Source organism: Anomaloglossus baeobatrachus, chromosome 12 (assembly GCF_048569485.1).
Source record: "Anomaloglossus baeobatrachus isolate aAnoBae1 chromosome 12, aAnoBae1.hap1, whole genome shotgun sequence".
Classification (NCBI taxonomy): domain Eukaryota; kingdom Metazoa; phylum Chordata; class Amphibia; order Anura; family Aromobatidae; genus Anomaloglossus; species Anomaloglossus baeobatrachus.
In genome coordinates, this window is record NC_134364.1 from 30,910,975 (window position 1) to 30,930,556 (window position 19,582).

Here is a 19,582-nt window from a genome sequence, read left to right on the forward strand (position 1 = left end):
CAAGGGGGTCCCATACATCCCAGACTGAAGGCTCTGACACGGACGACAGTCCCAGACAGCCTAAGCGAGCTCGCTGGGAGAGACCCTCGACTTCACACACTGGTCAGGGTCTCAGCGAGAGGATTCTCTGTATGATGAGGTAGCTGGTCAGGTTTCTGATCCTGAGACCGCTTTCATTCTGGATGCTCCTAATGGGACGCCATGGTGAATGATCTCATAGCGCCCATCAATACACTGGTGGATATTTCTCCCTCAGCCCCTCCAGTGGAGGAGGCAGCTTCAGCAGGAGAAATTCCATTTCAGGTATCCCAAGCGTAAATTCAGTACTTTTTGGGCCTCTATGACTCAGAGGAGCAGTCCAGAAACACTACGCTTATCCAGACAAGCTTTTCTCCGCCGCGCCATCCTCCATAGTTGCAGTGGAAGATGGGACTTCACTTAAAGATGCCATTGACAGACAGATGGACCTCTGGTTGAAATCTGTCTGTGAAGCTATCGGCGTGTCGTTTGCTCCGGCATTCGCAGCCGTATGGGCACTCCAAGCTATTTCAGCTGGTCTTGCGCAGATAGACACTGTCACACGTACATCTGTGCCGCAGGTGGCGTCCTTAACCTCGCATGCATTGCGACTTACGCTATTCATGCTGTCCTGGACTCTACGAGCCGTACGCCGGTGGCGTACGCCAACTCCGTGGTTTTGCGCAGACCCTTGGGGTTAAGGGAATGGAAGGCAGCTCCTGCTTCCAAAAAGGGCTTAACCAGTTTGCCATTATCTGGTGACAGACTGTTGGCTGAGCGATTGGATGAAATCATTAAACAGGCCAAGGGTAAGGATTCTTCCTTACACCAGCCCAGATCAAACAAAACCCAAGGAAGGACAGTCGACGTTTCGGTCCTTTCCAGGCTCGGGCTGGTCCCAATTTTCCTAGTCCAAAAGGACTCAAAAGGCTCAGAGGCGCTCAGACTCCTGGCGGGCTCAATCACGCCCAAAGAAGGCAGCCGGAGGAACCGCTACCAAGGCGGTTTCCTCATGACTTTCAGCCCTCTCTCTCTCCGCATCCGCGGTCGGTGGCAGACTCTCCCGCTTTGGCGGCATTTAGCTGCCACAGGTCAAAGACCGGTGGGTGAGAGACATTTTGTCTCACGTGTACAGGATAGAGTTTTGTTCTCGTCCTCCGGCTCGATTCTTCAGAACTTCCCCACCTCTCGACCGAGCCGATGCTCTTCTGCAGGCAGAAGGAGTGATAATCCCTGTTCCTCTTCAGGAACAAGGTCACGGTTTTTACTCCAATCTGGTTGTGGTGCCAAAAAAGGACGGCTCTTCCGTTCCGTTCTAGACCTAAAACTGCTCAAAAAGCAGTGTAAACCAGGCGGTTCCGGATGGAATCCCTCCGCTCCGTCATTGCCTCAAGGTCTCAAGGAGATTTCCTAGCATCAAGAGACATCAGGATGCTTATCTCCACGTGCCGATTGCTCCAGAGTACCAGCGTTTGCTGCGATTCGTTATAGAAGACGAGCATCTTCAGTTCGTAGACCTGCCCTTAGGTCTGGCGACAGCCCCACGGGTTTTCACCAAGGTCACGGCAGCAGTGGTAGCAGTCCTGCACTCTCAGGGTCACTCTGTGATCCCTTACTTGGACGATCTACTTGTCAACGCACCCTCTCAAGAGGCATGCCAACGCAGCCTGAACGTTGCGCTGGAGACTCTCCAGAGTTTCGGGTGGATCATCAACTTTTCCAAGTTAAATCTGACACCGACCCAATCACTGACATATCTTGGCATAGAGTTTTATACTCTCTCAGCGATAGTGAAGCTTCCGCTGGACAAACAGCGTTCACTACAGACGGGGGTGCAGTCTCTCCTTCAAGGCCAGTCACACCCCTTAAGACGCCTCATGCACTTCCTAGCGAAGATGGTAGCAGCAATGGAGGCAGTCCCTTTCGCGCAGTTTCATCTGCGTCCACTTCAATGGGACATTCTCCGCCAAAGCGATGGGAAGTCGACGTCCCTAGACAGGAACGTCTCCCTTTCTCAGACGGTCAAGGACTCTCTTCAGTGGTGACTTCTTCCCACCTCATTGTCAAAAGGAAGGTCCTTCCTACCCCCATCCTGGACGGTGGTCACGACAGACGTGAGTCTGTCAGGGTGGAGAATAGTCTTTCTCCACCACAGGGCCCAGGGTACGTGGACTCAGCAGGAGTCCACCCTTCAGATCAATGTTCTGGAAATCTAAGCAGTGTATCTTGCCCTGCAAGCCTTCCAGCAGTGGCTGGAATGCAAACAGATCCGAGTTCAGTCGGACAACTCCACAGCGGTAGCATACATCAACCACCAAGGCAGAATACGCAGTCGGCAAGCCTCCCAAGAAGTCCGGCGGACTCTGATGTGGGTGGAAGACAGAGCATCCACCATATCCGCAGTTCACATCCCGGGCGTAGAAAACTGGGAAGCAGACTTCCTCAGTCGCCAGGGTATGGACGCAGGGGAATGGTCTCTGCACCCGGACGGGTTTCAGGAAATCTGGGGCCTTCGGGGGAGGCCGGACGTCGACCTAATGGCGTCTAGGCACAACACCAAGGTCACGAGTTTCATGGTGTGGTCTTACGATCAACGAGCTCTGGCGGCAGGCGCCTTAGTTCAGGATGGGTCGCAGTTCCAGCTACCCTATGTGTTTCCCCCTCTGGCACTGTTGCCCAGAGTGCTACGCAAGATCAGCTCCGATTGCCGCCGCGCCATCCTCGTCGCCCCAGACTGGCAGAGGAGGTCGTGGTACCCGGATCTGTGGCATCTCACAGTCGGCCAGCCGTGGGCACTACCAGACCGGCCAAACTTACTGTCCCAAGGGCCGTTTTCCATCTGAATCCTACGGCCCTGAACCTGACTGGGTGGCCATTGAGTCCTGGATCCTAGCGTCTTCAGGATTAGCTCATGACGTCATTGCCACCATGTGACGGGCTAGGAAGCCGACGTCTGCCAAGATCTACCACTGGACGTGGAAGATATTCTTACCTTAGGGGTCTGCTCAGGGAGTGTCTCCCTGGCCATTTGCATTGCCTGCTTTTCTTTCCTTCCTGCAATCGGGTTGGGAAACAGGTTTGTTGCTCGGCTCCCTTAAAGGACAAGTTCCAGCGCTGTCTGTATTCTTTCAGAAGCGCCTAGCACGACTTCCTCAGGTACGCACGTTCCTGCAGGGGGTTTGTCACATTGTCCCTCCGTACTGAGGCCGTTAGACCCATGGGATCTGAACAGGGTACTAATTGCTCTCCAGAAGCCGCCCTTCGAGCCTCTGAGGGATGTTTCACTTTCTCGACTTTCACAGAAAGTGGCCTTTCTGGTAGCGGTCACGTCTCTTCGGAGAGTGTCCGAGCTAGCAGCGCGGTCATCCAAAGCTCCCTTCCTGGTGTTTCACCAAGACAAGGTAGTGCTGCGCCCGATTCCGGAGTTTCTCCCTAAGGTGGTATCCCCCTTTTCATCACAATCAGGATATCTCCTTACCTTCCTTTTGTTCTTATCCATTTCATCGATATGAAATGGATTTGCATTGTTGGATCTGGTGAAGAGCACTCAGAATCTACATTTCCCGCACGGCGCCCCTGCGCCGATCGGATGCACTCTTTGTCCTTGTCACTGGTCAGCGCAAGGGGTCGCAGGCTGCCAAATCCACCCTGGCTCGATGGATCAAGGAACCAATCCTTGAAGCCTACCGTTCTGCTGGGCTTCCGGTTCCATCAGGGCTGAAGGCCCATTCTACCAGAGCCGTGGGTGCGTCCTGGGCATTACGGCACCAGGCTACGGCTCAGCAGGTGTGCCAGGCGGCTACCTAGGCGAGTCTGCACACCTTCACCAAGCGTTATCAGGTGCATGCCTACGCTTAGGCGGATGCCAGCCTAAGTAGAAGAGTCCTGCAGGCGGCGGTTGCCTCCATGTAGGGAAGGGCTGTTTTTACAGTCCAAACTTGAGGTATTAATTTACCCACCCAGGGACTGCTTTTGGACGTCCCAATCGTCTGGGTCTCCCAATGGAGCGCCGAAGAAGAAGGGAATTTTGTTACTTACCGTAAATTCCTTTTCTTCTAGCTCCAATTGGGAGACCCAGCACCGGCCCCTGTTTCCTTCGGGATTTTTGGTTTGTTCGGGTACACATGTTGTTCATGTTGAATGGTTTCAGTTCTCCGATGTTCCTTCGGATTGAATTTGTTTAACCAGTTATTGGCTTTCCTCCTTCTTGCTTTTGCACTAAAACTGAGCAGCCCGTGATCCCATGGGGGGTGTATAGGCAGAAGGGGAGGGGCCTTACACTTTTTAGTGTAATACTTTGTGTGGCCTCCGGAGGCAGTAGCTATACACCCAATCGTCTGGGTCTCCCAATTGGAGCTAGAAGAAAAGGAATTTACGGTAAGTAACAAAATTCCCTTCTTTTCCATCTGAATTCTGCGGCCCTCAACCTGACTGTGTGGCCATTGAGTCCTGGATCCTAGCGTCTTCAGGGTTATCTCAAGAGGTCATTGCCACTATGAGACAGGCCAGGAAACCAACGTCAGCCAAGATCTACCACAGGACGTGGAGGATCTTCTTATCCTGGTGCTCTGATCAGGGTTTTATTCCATGGCCATTTGCCTTGCCCACTTTTCTGTCTTTCCTTCAATCCGGAATGGAAAAGGGGCTGTCTCTCGGCTCTCTTAAGGGACAAGTCTCGGCGCGCTCTGTATTTTTTCAAAAGCGTCTAGCAAGGCTTCCGCAAGTACGCACGTTCCTGCAGGGGGTTTGTCACATAGTTCCCCCTTACAAGCGCCCGCTAGAACCCTGGGATCTGAACAGGGTGCTAACGGCTCTTCAGAAACCACCTTTCGAGCCAATGAGAGATATTTCTCTTTCTCGCCTCTCGCAGAAGGTGGTCTTCCTAGTGGCAGTCACATCACTTCGCAGAGTGTCTGAGCTAGCTGCACTGTCATGCAAAGCTCCCTTCCTGGTTTTTCACCAGGACAAGGTGGTTCTGCGTCCGGTTCCGGAATTTCTCCCTAAGGTGGTATCCCCCTTTCATCTCAATCAGGATATCTCCTTACCTTCTTTTTGTCCTCATCCAGTTCACCAATGTGAAAAGGATTTGCACTTGTTAGATCTTGTGAGAGCACTCCGGCTCTACATTTCTCGTACGGCGCCCCTGCGCCGCTCGGATGCGCTCTTTGTCCTTGTCGCTGGCCAGCGTAAAGGGTCGCAGGCTTCCAAGTCAACCTTGGCTCGGTGGATCAAGGAACCAATTCTTGAAGCCTACCGTTCTTCTGGCCTTCCGGTCCCTTCAGGACTGAAAGCCCATTCTACAAGAGCCGTGGGTGCGTCCTGGGCATTGCGGCACCAGGCTACGGCTCAGCAGGTGTGTCAGGCGGCTGCCTGGTCGAGTCTGCACACTTTCACGAAGCACTATCAGGTGCATACCTACGCTTCGGCAGATGCCAGCTTAGGTAGGCGAGTCCTCCAGGCGGCGGTTGCCCACCTGTAGGAAGGGGCCGTCTTTCGGCTCTATTACCGGGGTATTCTTTACCCACCCAGGGACTGCTTTTGGACGTCCCAATTGTCTGGGTCTCCCAATGGAGCGACAAAGAAGGGAATTTTGTTTACTTACCGTAAATTCCTTTTCTTCTAGCTCCAATTGGGAGACCCAGCACCCGCCCCTGTTCCCTTCGGGCTGTTGTTCTTTTGTGTACACATGTTGTTCATGTTGAATTGTTCTTTGGTTCATGGTTTAAGTTCTCCGAACATCCTTCGGATTGAATTTACCTTAGACCAATTTATAAGTTTCCTCCTTCCTGCTTTTGCACCAAAACTGAGGAGCCCGTGATGCACGGGGGGGTGTATAGGCAGAGGGGAGGGGCCTTACACTTTTAAGTGTAATGCTTTGTGTGACCTCCGGAGGCATAAGCTATACACCCCAATTGTCTGGGTCTCCCAATTGGAGCTAGAAGAAAAGGAATTTACGGTAAGTAAACAAAATTCCATATATATATATATATATATATATATATATATATATATATATACACATACATACGTATGTATGTAAGATTCCCTTCATTTCCCCATGTCTTGAATAGCATATACTCCAATTCGCAGCTAATTCTGTCCACTGGGTCAGTCTGCACCCTGCTCCAAACACCAATTTATTATAATTATTTATAACAAAATGCAGAACCACTGCAAATAATGCCCAGTTTTTTGTGGTTTCACGTAAAGTTGTAGTTGGTTTTATTTTAAGAAATTGTATCATGTGTAGTCCTTTCACTTGAAACACAGAAATGGAGAACAAGATGATTTGGACACAAGTATTGAGAATAAAGATGTGGAGCGAGGAGACCAGGACGTAGCCGTTGAAGATGAAGGGCTGTCACCTGGAGGCAAGAAAAGAAAAGGTAAATGGACACTATTCCTCAACGAGCCAATTTCTATTCAATGTGAGCATTAAATATTCAGAACAGCATACCCATACATCAGCCATGCTCGGAATACATTTTTATGCATTTTTAACTTTTTTGTTAGGGGTACTTCTCACATAGCGAGATCGCTGCTGAGTCAGTTTTTGTGAGGCACCAGTGACCTCATTAGCGATCTCGCTGTGTGTGACACTGAACAGCGACCTGGCCCCTGCTGTGAGATCGCTGCTCGTTGCACACAGTGCTGGTTCATTTTTTGGACGTTGCTCTCCCACTGTGAAGCACACATCACTGTGTTTGACAGCGAGAGAGCAACGATTTGAATGTGCAGGGAGCCGGCGTCTGGCAGCCTGCGGTAAGCTGTAACCAAGCTAAATATCGGGTAACCAAGGGAAGTCCTTTGCTTGGTTACCCGATATTTACCTTGGTTTCTAGCGTCCGCTGCTCTCGGGCTGCCAGTGCCGGCTCCCTGCACAAGTAGCCGGAGTACACATGGGGTAAATAAGCACAGCGGTTTGCATATTAACCCGATGTGTACTCTGGCTAGGAGTGCAGGGAGCCAGCGCGAAGTGGTGTGCGCTGGTAACCAGGGTAAATATCGGGTAACCAAGCGCTTGGTTACCCGATAGTTACCTTAGTTTCCAAGCGCAACATCGCTTCCACGCGTCGCTGCTGGCTGGCGGCTGGTCACTGGTCGCTGGTGTGATCTGCCTGATTGATAGCTAACCAGCGACCATGTAGCGACACAACAGCGATCCTGACCAGGTCAGATCACTGGTGGGATCGCTGGAGCGTCGCTTAAGTGTGAAGGGTACCCTTAGTGTAGTAAATGTCCAACAATTAAAGTTTCAGACACTTGAATAACATTTATCGCCAATCCACAAGATAAGTGATAACTGTATGATCTCCAATGATGAATAGGGTGCTTTTATAGCTTGTTTGGATACAGCGGTTGTCACATGTATGTATATTTTGCAATATATTTGTATGTGGGACGGAGTTGTGATTGTCACTGTACTCCGCCATCTATATAATACACCATATGATGGATTTTTATGTTAAGGAGTAATGCAGAGCAAGTGGAATGCGATGAGAAATCACATTCCACCCCGACAAACATTACTCTATAAATCTAAACAGAGAAAAAGTCCAGCTCAGCACTTTGTGTCCAGGGGATAAGTCACGCTCGTCCGCTCCAGGACTCTCTCGGGCATGGGAAGGAAGAAAACCAAATAGCAGAAAATAGAATCCAGCGGATCATAGGCAGAAAATTAGATGAAAAACTTCTTTATTTACCAAAGTTAAAAATATTTTTTTTTTTAAACCAAAAGTGTTTTTATTTACAAAATGTGTCAAATATTACATCATATTGACAATAAATTCTTAACGATCAGCACATTATTATGGGGGTTAGGGAGGGGAGAGGGAGAAATGGTGACCTGTATAAGTGTAATGTTACTTCCGCAGGGCCGGCCCTCCCCTCCCTTCCGCAGGGCCGGGCCGGCCCTCCCCTCCCCTCCGCAGGGCCGGGCCGGCCCTCCCCTCCCCTCCGCAGGGCCGGGCCGGCCCTCCCCTCCCCTCCGCTGGGTCGGGCCGGCCCTCCCCTCCCCTCCGCTGGGCCGGGCCGGCCCTCCCCTCCCCTCCGCTGGGCCGGGCCGGCCCTCCCCTCCCCTCCGCAGGGCAGGGCCGGCCCTCCCCTCCCCTCCGCAGGGCCGGGCCGGCCCTCCCCTCCCCTCCGCAGGGCCGGCCCTCCCCTCCCCTCCGCAGGGCCGGCCCTCCCCTCCCCTCCGCAGGGCCGGGCCGGCCCTCCCCTCCCCTCCGCAGGGCCGGGCCGGCCCTCCCCTCCCCTCCGCAGGGCCGGGCCGGCCCTCCCCTCCCCTCCGCAGGGCCGGGCCGGCCCTCCCCTCCCCTCCGCAGGGCCGGGCCGGCCCTCCCCTCCCCTCCGCAGGGCCGGGCCGGCCCTCCCCTCCGCAGGGCCGGGCCGGCCCTCCCCTCCCCTCCGCAGCTGTGGTCTGATCGCACAATCAGACCATGATCGCATGACACTCGGCACCCGCTGTGCTGCGAGTGAGCAGAGTGTCGTGTGAGGAAATGCACAATCCCCGTGTGGCCTCAGCTTAATATGGATATTTGTTCTGTAGTGGAGTTTAATAATTTGAAAGCGAATCTGACATTTTATAATTTTTGCTGTATATCTTTATTATAAAACTTCCATACCATCCAGTATCTGGCAGTTCTCTGTATTGGTATGTTCAGAAACCGCAAAATATAAAATCTTCTTACAATGCAGCAGGCCTGTAATGTTTGCATTCTGCTCTCCAGCATTGTACAGTCTTTACAATAATCTCAACTTTAGATATTTAAAGACGTATAATTTGCACTTTCCGTATTAGATATATTGACATATATATATTTTGTTGTTTGCTTATGTCTTAGGTCTGAAAGTGAAAAATATTGATCCCCTAGAAAAGAAAGAGTCTTCTGCTATTTGTGAAGAACTACTGAGGAGGAAACAGGAGAAGAAAGAGCAGGAATTGTTTGAAAAGATGCAGCATGTCGCCTCCTGCACCAACATCATCCCTCTGGGCCGAGATCGGTGGTATAGGCGATTCTGGACATTCTACTCTATACCGGGGCTTTTTGTGGAGGAGGATTATACCAATGTAACAGAGGATATGCTACAACCGCAACCACTTTCCGAAATGGAGATGGAATACAATCCTACCGTGAATGGTCATGAATCGCCTGTGAAAGATGCAGAGGAGAAAGTGGAGCTTCCTAAACCTGTAGACAAGCCAAACCGCTGGAGTTACTACAGCTCAGTAGATCAACTGGATGAACTGATCGAGTCCTTAAACACACGAGGGTATAGAGAAAGAAACCTTAAAGACATGCTGGTACAAGAAAAGCCACGGATCTGCCAGAAATTGAGTAATTTCCCCACAAATCGTTTCCATATATCAGGTATTGCTTTAATATGGTAATAGACAACATTGCATCAAATGATCCTGTAATATCTTAATCGGCTTCCCCCCAATAAGTCAGTTAAAGGGAACCTGTCAGGTGCAATATGCACCCAGCACCACGAGCAGTTCTGGGTGCATATTGCTAATCCCTGCCTAACTGTCCCTGTATCTAGTAACATAGATAAAGAGATCTTTAGAAAAAGTATTTCTAAAGATCCTTTCTCTGACGCCTTATTGGGGGACACAGGACCATGGGTGTTATGCTGATTATCCATAGGAGGACCCTAAGTAGATGCAAAGATGTTAGCTCCTCCCCTGCAGTATACACCCCCTGGCCCAGCCAGGCTACTTCAGTTTTAGCTTAGTGTCTATAGGAGGCACATCTCTGCAGACTACTGCAGCAAGATTTTTTGCTTTTAGAGGGCGACTGTTCCTTCGGGGACAGATTTCCCAAAACCATCAACAGGCGGGAACGCGGAGTGTCGCCTCCCCGAACCCCTCCTGCGACGCTGGATCCTGGGCTGTTACTCACTGGACGACAGGTCTCATGGCACTGATTTTCCAGAGCCCAGAGCAGATGAAAACTTCCTCAGTCCCTCTTGCAGGCTCTGAGTTGATACACGCTCCGCACCAGTGTGACCAGGCAGCAGGCCTCAGACTGCCATCTCCACAGGAGTTGAGGTGAGATCCTTATGATTTTTCCAGAGCAGATGAAAAAATTCCTCAGTCCCTCTGGCAGGGTCTTTGTTGATACACGCTCTGTGACCGGGCACAGCAGACAGGAATTGGAGCAAAGGTCACACTGACTGGATGCACATGGGCTAATTGCAGACTCCTGCAAAGCATTCCACCTGTGGCGGGGGGAGGGGGAGAGGTCCCAGGACTCAGTGCACCCACAGCTGCAGTACACTTAGTTTTTTTCTGTCCACCATTGTTGTGCAGGGCTGTAGGGGGAAGGGGAGTCCCTTCCCACCATTTTTCTTGTTTATTATATTTTCTCATGCTTTCTTGTCAGAGCTAAGCCCCGTCTCCTCCGACACTCAATAAGCCACGCCCCCTCACGAAAGCGCGCGTAACCCTCCTCACACAGGATCTGCAGAGCATTGCTCCCTCTTGTGATCAGAGCCTGTGGGCGTCTCTCAGAGCTGGCTTCCTCCTTCCCACAGGAACTGGTACACAGGAGGAGGGGGTGGGGGAGGGGTCATCAGGGTTCTGGGTGAGTTATATCCTCACTTGCACATTAGCTGTGCAGAGCATTGCTCCCTCATTACAATCAGAGTTTGTGGCTCATCAGCCAGAGGCTGCAGTCACATGTTTTATGCCCTGCACAACTACAGCAACAACTATAAGACTTTCTTTATCGTTCCTTTTGGGAGACCCAGACCATGGGTGTTTAGCTTCTATCTCCGGAGGACACACAAAGTACTACACTTAAAAGTGTAGCTCCTCCCCCTGAGCTTATACACCCCCTGGTGAGCAGACCCAGCCAGTTTATCGCTTTGTGTTCAGGAGGCATACATCCACACATGCATTCTTATGAGTTTTTCCTTTTGGAACGAGATTGAAGAGTGGGGTCCACGTCTGGACCCCCGGCATGTCCCTTCTCACCCCACTGTGTCGGCGGTGTTGTAAGGTTGATTCCTAGGCTGGAGCCTTTACATGCCGTGCTCCTTCGCCATCCCTCCTGGGCTCTGGCTTGAAGTGGGAGCCAGCACGGTTTCCCTGCCTGGCAGGAGACCGGTCTCCATCCGCAGCCCTTCAGGACCCTGCTGGACCGGAGCACTCATCCCCAGGGACTTGGCCCTGCGTCTCAGCAGCCAAGTACCTGAGACGTTTAGATTTCGGGGTCCCTGTACTTTATTGTTGGGGGAGAGTGTGTTTATTGTGTTTACTGACATTTCCGGCGGGTTCTCTAGCTGTCGCCTGAGAACCGCGCCGATGGTGCCTGCGCGTCGGCCGCGTCGCTCAAATTTAGGCCCCGGCTTCGCCGGAGGCCTAGTTTCTGTTTCACTGCCCTCGCATGTCACTCATGCAGAGGGACAGGCTCGGCTCCTCCCGGCGGCCGTTCTGTACTGGGGAGGGACACTCCCCACTGCAGTGTGTGTCCCCTCCCCTGTAGGTCTCCATGGCTCTCCAGATCCCGCTCCTCAAGCAAGTCCCGCCCCCTCTCTTCGCTCCGGCGGCCATTTTCTCAGCGTTCTCTCTGCGTTCAGTCATTGCAGCGCTGGTCTGCAGCATCTCTGCTGAGGTGCTGTGCTTGGGGGTCCGGGCTTCGGGATCTGGAGGGCACACAACACCGCTCCAGCGGTCTGGTAAGCCACAACCGGTCTCCGGTTGTGGACCTCTGATTATACTCTCTGGGGTTCATTCTCTGGCATAGCCCCCACTCCAGCAGCATGTCTCACACGAGGAGCAAGGCCCCAAAGCTTTATGCTGTATGCGCTGCATGTAAGCTCCTGCTGTTTGAACCGAGCACATTCCCACATTGTGGTGCCTGCTCTAACTTGGCGGTGCCACAGCCTGGAGTCTCACCCCCAGTGGTCTCTCAGGCTGCTTCTGCTCCTGTGGCTGAGCCCCCGGCTTGGGTAGAATCCTTTTCTAGGTCTATCTCCCAGTCTTTCTTCGGCGCTCCATTGGGAGACCCAGACGATTGGGTGTATAGCACTGCCTCCCGAGGCCACACAAAGCAATTACACTAAAAAGTGTAAGGCCCCTCCCCTTCTGGCTATACACCCCCAGTGGGATCACTGGCTCACCAGTTTTCTGCTTTGTGCGAAGGAGGTCAGACATCCATGCATAAGCTCCACTGTTCAGTCAGCAGTAGCTGCTGACTATATCGGATGGAAGAAAAGAGGGCCCATACTAGGGCCCCCAGCATGCTCCCTTCTCACCCCACTTGCGGTTTGTAAGGTTGAGGTACCTATTGCTGGTACGGAGGCTGGAGCCCACATGCTGTTTTCCTTCCCCATCCCCCTGAGGGGCTCTGAGGAAGTGGGATCTTTCCGGCCACCAAGCCCTGAGGCCGGGCTCCATCCACAGACCCATAGAACCTGCTGGATGTGGAGCGGGAGTGCCGTTCAGGGACAAGGCCCTGCAACTTTCAGGTACTCTGTGTCCCCGTATGGCAGGCCACGCACACTCCAGGCTTGCTGGGTGTGCTAGTGCGCCGGGGACTGTAGCGCTGTGCGCTGGGCTTATAGTCCCTGCAGATTACTGGGGGCGGCGCAGCTGCGACTTGTAGTGCGCCGGGGACGTGCCGACCGCGCTTTTACGGCGGCGGCGCTTCTAACTTTAGTCCCCGGCTTTTGCGGCCTAGCGCCGCTTCGTTCCCGCCCCCACCCTGTCACTCAGGGACAGGGAGAGACGCTGTTCTATAGCAGCGCCGAGGGCTGGAGCCTTATTTGCATTCTCCAGCCCCCTTTACTAGACACAGTGGGCGCCGGGTTCCCGCTCTTGTCTCGGGCACGCCCTCGGCCCGCCCCTCTCCTCTGGACGCCGGCAGCCATTCCGGCACGCAGAGCGGGAAAACTGAGACACTGAGCTACCAGCACAGGATTCCGGCGCCACACACCCGCTTTTGTGCGGGCGGTAAGCGGCAACTAAAGTGCTGACCCACTAATGCCGAAGTGTCCTGTTGTACTTTTGTACGGTCGCTATTCAGGATGCAGACCTAGAAACAGCAGCAAAAGATCAGGGGTGCTAAAGCACAGACTCTATATGCTGCTTGTCTTGCATGTGCTGCAGTGTCATGTGTCCTTTATGCTTGTATGCTTTACATTGCACTGTAAGGGCTATTCTTGGCTGTCTACCCGCCTAGATGGCTAGACAGCGGCAGCAAACAGCAATGGTGCTAAGGCACAAGTTTTCAATGCTGCTTGGATGGCATGTACTGCAGAGTTTATTTTCATGCTTGTACATTCACTGCATGTCGCTATTCTTGGCTAATGCTCCTTGATGACTAGACAACAGCAGCAGAAAAGCAAGGGTGCTAAGGCACAAGCTTTCAATGCTGCTTGGATTGCATGTGCTGCAGTGGTTATTTTCATGCTTGTATGCTATACATTCACTGTATGTCGCTTTTCCTGGCTAATGCTCCTGAATAACTAGACCTCGGCAGCAGAAAAGCAAAGGTGCCAAGGCACAGGCTTTCTATGCTCCTTGTACTGCATGTGCTGAAGTGTTTATGGTACTTCATGCTTGTATGCTATACATTGCACTGTACGGTCGCTATTCTTGGCTAATGCTCCTAGATGGCTAGACAGCAACAGCAAAAAAAAAAAAAAAGGCATGGGTGCCAAGGCACACGCTTTCTATGCTGCTTGTACTGCATGCGACTGTTCCAGGACCCCCAGTGTGTGCAATTACTCAACGGGGTCTCTGCTACAGGTGGCCAAAAGAACCACCTGTGATCCCTGTCCAGGGACAGGGACGGAGTTGCAGTTTCCGCTGATAGTCATAGTCACAGACAATATAACATCTTACAGACTTTGCAGTCCAGACAGACCTTGGGCAATGTTCATTCAATGCCCCTGGCCACCCTGATTTCGAAACAAATCATGGCTCCAGGAGGGTCCCATGCATCCCAGGGTGCAGGCTCTGACACGGACGACAGTCCCAGACGGCCTAAGCGAGCTCCCTAAGAACGGCCCTCGACTTCATCACAGTACTCTCTGTATGATGAGGCAGACGTAGCTGTTCAGGACTCCGATCCTGAGACCGCTCTCAATACGGATACACCGGATGGTGACGCTATAGTGAATAATCTTATAGCGTCCATCAATGGAAGGTTGGGTATTTCTCCCTCAACTCCTCCAGTGGAGGGGTCAGCTTCACAGCAGAAGAAATCCCTATTTCGGTATCTCAAGCGTATATTGAGTACTTTTCTGGTCACTCTGACTCCAGAGAAGCAGTCCAGGAACACCACGCTTATCCCGATAAGCTTTTCTCCAACCGTATTGAAGATACGCGTTGTCTCTTCCCCCCTGACGTGCTCAAGCGCTCCAAGGGTGGATCCCCCAATCTCCAGGCTTGCGGCTAGATCTATAGTTGCAGTGGAAGATGGGAATTCACTTAAAGATGCCATTGACAGACAGATAGCCCTATCGGCGGGTCGGTTGCCCCGGCATTCGCAGCCATAGAGGCACTCCAAGCTATTTCAGCTAGTATTGCGCAGAGGGACGCGGTCACATGTACATCTTGGCCGCAGTAGCGTCCTTCACCTCGCAATGTCGGCATTGCGACTCAAGCTGTTTATGCTGTCCTGGACTCTACGAGCCGTACGTCAGTGGCGTCCGCCAACTCCGTGTTGTTACGCTCCTAGTGTTAAGGGATTGGAGCAGATGCTGCTTCCACAAATGTGCTTAACCAGATTGCCTTTATCTGGTGACAGACTGTTTCGTGAGCGGTTGGATTAAATCATTCAACTGTCCAAGGGTACGGATTCTTCCTTACCCCAGCTATCAAACATGACCCATCAGGAGAAGGGACAGTCGAGGTTTCGGTCCTTCCCAGGCTCGGGCACGTCCCAATTGCCCTCGTCCAACAGGACTCAAAAGGCTCAGAGGGGCGCAGGTTCCTGGCGGGCTCAATCACGCCCGGAGAAGGCAGCCGGAGGAACCGCTACCAAGGCGGTTTCCTCATGACTTTCAGCCCTCTCTCTCCGCGTCCGCGGTCGGTGGCAGACTCCCCCGCTTTAGCGACATTTCACTGCCACAGGTCAATGGCCGGTGGGTGAGAGACAGTTTGTCGCAAAAACTTCCTCACCGGCCGAGCCGAGGCTCTTCTGCAGGCAGTAGGAGTCGTAATCCCGGTTCCTCCTCAGGAACAAGAGACACTTTTTACTCCGATCTGGTCGGGGTGACAAAATAGGACGACTCCTTCCGTTCCGTTCTGGACCTTAAACTGCTCAACAAGCACGTGAAAACCAGGCGGTTCCGGATGGAATCCCTCCGCTCCGTCATTGCCTCAATGTCTCAAGGAGATTTCCTAGCATCAATAGACATCAGGATGCTTATCTCCACGTGCCGATTGCTCCAGAGCACCGGCGTTTGCTACGATTCGTTATTGAAGACGAGCATCTTCGGTTCGTAGCCCTACCCTTCGGTCTGGCGACAGCCCCACGGGTTTTCACCAAGTTCATAGCAGCAGTGGGACCACTCCCGCACTCTCAGGGTCACCCTGTGATCCCTTACTTAGACCATCTACTTGTCAAGGCACTCTTTTAAGAGGCATGCCAACACAGCCTGAACATGGCGCTGGAGACTTCCCAGAGTTTCGGGTGGGTCCTCAACTTTTCAAAGTTAAACCCAATCGCTGGCATATCTTAGCTTGGGGTTTCACACTCTCTCAGCGATGGTGAAGCTTCCACTGGACAAACAGCGGTCACTACAGACGGGGGTGCAGTCTCTCCTTCAAGGAGACACCTCATCCAGAGGCAGTCCCTTTCACGCAGTTTCATCTGCGTCCACTTCAATAGAACATTCTTCGCTAATGGGAGGGGAAGTCGATGTCCCTACACAGGAACGTCCCCCTTTCTCAGACGATCAAGGACTCTCTTCAGAGGAGTCCACTCTTCAGATCAATTGTCTGGAGCTCTGGGCAGTGCATATGGCCCTGCAATACTTCCTACAGTGGCTGGAAGGCAAACAGATCCGAATTCAGTCGGACAATCCACAGCGGTGGCATACATCAACCACCAAGGCGGACTACGCAGTCGGCGAGCCTCCCAGGAAGTCCGCCGGATTCTGCTAGGGGTGGAAGACAGAGCATACACCATATCCGCAGTTCACATCCCGGGCGTAGAAAACGGGGAAGCAGACTTCCTCAGTCACCAGGGCGTGGACGCAGGAGAATGGTCTCTGCACCCGGACGGGTTTCACGAATCGGCACAACAGCTTGGTCCCGGTTGTCATGACGATCAAAGAGCTCTGGCGACAGGCATCTCACGGTCGGTCAACCGTGGGCACTACCAGACCGGCCAGACTTACTGTCCCAAGGGCCGTTTTTCCATCTGAATTCTACGGCCCTGAACCTACTGTGTGGCCATTGCGTCCTAGATCCTAGTGTCCTCAGGATTATCCCACGGGGTCGTTGCCACCATGAGACAGGCTATGAAGCCCACGTCTGCTAAGATCTACCACGGAAGTGGAAGATTTTCTTTTACTGGTGCTCTGTACAAGGAGTGTCCCCCTGGCCATTGGCATGGCCTACTTTTCTTTCCTTCCTGCAATCTGGGTTGGAAAAGGGCTTGTCGCTCGGCTCCCTTAAAGGGCAAGTCTCGGCGCTATTGGTGTTTTTTTCAGAAGCGTCTAGCACGACGTCCGCAGGTACGCACGTTCCTGCAGGGGGTTTGGTCATATCGTCCCCCCGTACGAGCGGCCGTTAGATCCATAGGATCTGAACAGGGTACTAGTTGCTCTCCAGAAGCCGCCTTTCGAGTCTCTGACGGATGTTTCACTCTCTCGACTATCACGGAAAGTGGCCTTTCTGGTAGCGATCACGTCTCTTCGGAGAGTGTCTGAGCTAGCAGCGCTGTCATCCAGGGCTCCCTTCCTGGTGGTCCACCAGGACAAGGTAGTGCTGCGCCCCATTCAGGAGTTTTCTCCCTAAGGTAGTATCCTCGTTTCATATTAATCAGGATATCTCCTTACCTTCTTTTTGTCCTCATCCGGTTCACCGGTATGAAAAGGATTTACATTTGTTAGATCTGGTGAGAGCACTCAGAATCTACATTTCCCGCACGGCGCCCCTGCGCCGCTCTGATGCACTCTTTGTCCTTGTCGCTGGCCAGCGCAAGGGGTCGCAGGCTTACAAAGCCACCCTGGCTCGATGGATCAAAGAACCAATTCTTGAAGCCTACCGTTCTGCTGGGCTTCCGGTTCCATCAGGGCTGAAGGCCCATTCTACCAGAGCCGTGGGTGCGTCCTGGGCATTACGACACCAGGCTACGGCTCAACAGGTGTGCCAGGCAGCTACCTGGTCGAGTCTGCACACTTTCACCAAACATTATCAGGTGCATACCTATGCTTCGGCGGACGCCAGCCTAGGTAGAAGAGTCCTGCAGGCGGCAGTTGCCTCCCCGTAGGGGAGGGCTGTCTTTGCAGCTCTAACATGAGGTGTTTCTTTACCCACCCAGGGACAGCTTTTGGACGTCCCAATCGTCTGGGTCTCCCAATGGAGCGCCGAAGAAGGGAATTTTGTTACTTACCGTAAATTCCTTTTCTTCTAGCTCCTATTGGGAGACCCAGCACCCGCCCTGTTGTCCTTCGGGATTTTTGGTGGTTTTTCGGGTACACATGTTGTTCATGTTGAATGGTTTTTCAGTTCTCCGACGTTACTTCGGAGTGAATTTGTTTAAACCAGTTATTGGCTTTCCTCCTTCTTGCTTTTGCACTAAAACTGGTGAGCCAGTGATCCCACTGGGGGTGTATAGCCAGAAGGGGAGGGGCCTTACACTTTTTAGTGTAATTGCTTTGTGTGGCCTCCGGAGGCAGTGCTATACACCCAATCGTCTGGGTCTCCCAATAGGAGCTAGAAGAAAAGGAATTTACGGTAAGTAACAAAATTCCCTTCTTTGCTGAGTCCATGGGACTTCTGTCCAGGACGTTGATGAATATGCATCAGCCCCCTACTCAGGGTGCCTCTGCTGCTAGCGGTCCCTCAGGACCGGAGCTCACAGAGGATTCATCATCAGGGCCCAGACCCCGTCCTCCTAAGAAGAGACGCAGGGTTCCCTCTCCCTCCTCCTCCCGTGGCTCTGATTCCAGAACTGACTCGCTGGATGAGGAGGATTCCTTTTACAGGGGCATCGGAGGCTAACTCAATGAGCCTCATTGATCTGTCCGAAAGTGACTCAGATCTTAGTGACTTGATTGCCTCTATTAATTCTGAACTGGATCTCAATCCGCCAGTATCAGAGGAGCAACCCTCTGGCAGAAAAGCACCAGTTTACCTTGCCTAAGAGAGCAAAGAGTGTGTTCTTTAACCACTCCAATTTTCAGGCCGCTGTAACCAAGCCCAGGGCCTGTCCTGACAAGCGCTTCCCAAAGCGTTGTTCTGATGACAGTTTTCCCTTTCCACCTGAGGTGGTCAAGGAGTGGGCTCAGTCCCCAAAGGTAGACCCTCCGGTGTCGAGGCTCGCAGCCCGGACCGTTGTCGGTGGCTGATGGCACTTCCCTTAAGGATTCCACTGACCGCCAGATTGACCTTCTGGCCAAATCCGTGTATGAAGCGGCGGGGGCCGCGTTTTCTCCGACTTTTGCAGCAGTGTGGGCTCTCAAGGCCATCTCTGCTTCTCTAGAGGAGATGCATTCCCTCACCAGGGAATCTATGCCCGAAATGGATGCCTTAACTTTCCCAAGCTTCGGCCTTTTCATCCTATGCCATGTCTGCCATGCTGGAGGCTTCTCACCGCACTGCGGTTGCTTCGGCTAATTCCCTCGCTATCCGCAGAATCTTGTGGCTTCGAGAGTGGAAGGCAGATGCTTCTTCAAAGAAGTACCTTGCTGGGCTCCCTTTTGCTGGGTCCCGGCTGTTCGGAGAACAGCTGGATGAAATTAAGGAAGCTACTGGCGGGAAGAGTACTTCCATGCCTCAAACTAAAGCCAGGAAACCTGTCCAGGGTAGGAATCAGTCGAGGTTTTGTTCCTTTCGTTCCTCTAACTGGTCGTCCTCTAAGCCCTCGGCCTCGTCCGCTAACTCAGCCAAGGACCAGAAATCCAACTGGCGCACAAAAGCGCGTCCACAGAAGACCGCAGGAGCTGCTGCCACTAAGGCAGCCTCCTCGTGACTATCTGCCCGCTCCAGCAACGTCCTTAGTCGGTGGCAGTCTCTCCCACTTTGGCGACGCTTGGTTTCAACACGTCTCCGATCAATGGGTGAGAGATATCATCTCCCACGGTTACAGGATAGAATTCTCTTCCAGTCCGCCAAACAGATTTTTTTTCTCTCAACTCCCCCCTGCTCCAAGGCCGCTGCCTTCTCACAGGCCGTGGCAGCCTTACAGGCCAACGGAGTAATTGTACCAGTTCCCGCTCGGGAACGGTTCAGAGGTTTCTACTCAAATCTCTTCCTAGTTCCCAAAAAGGACGGTACCTTCCGGCCCATCCTGGATTTGAAGCTTCTCAACAAGCATGTTCAGGTGCGGCGTTTTCGCATGGAGTCTCTGCGATCAGTCATTGCCTCTATGTCCCA

At 52.6% G+C, this 19,582-nt stretch overlaps 1 protein-coding gene across 2 annotated transcripts in view; it reads left to right on the forward strand.

The window, feature by feature from the left end:
* Positions 1 to 19,582, forward strand: part of BAZ1A (bromodomain adjacent to zinc finger domain 1A) — a 285,238-nt gene that overhangs the window by 188,200 nt on the left and 77,456 nt on the right. For both annotated transcript variants that reach the window (XM_075330124.1, XM_075330125.1), the window contains exons 17-18: positions 6,289 to 6,404; positions 8,862 to 9,389. In XM_075330124.1, coding sequence (XP_075186239.1) covers positions 6,289 to 6,404; positions 8,862 to 9,389 — 644 coding nt within the window. The remainder of the gene's footprint in view (positions 1 to 6,288; positions 6,405 to 8,861; positions 9,390 to 19,582) is intronic.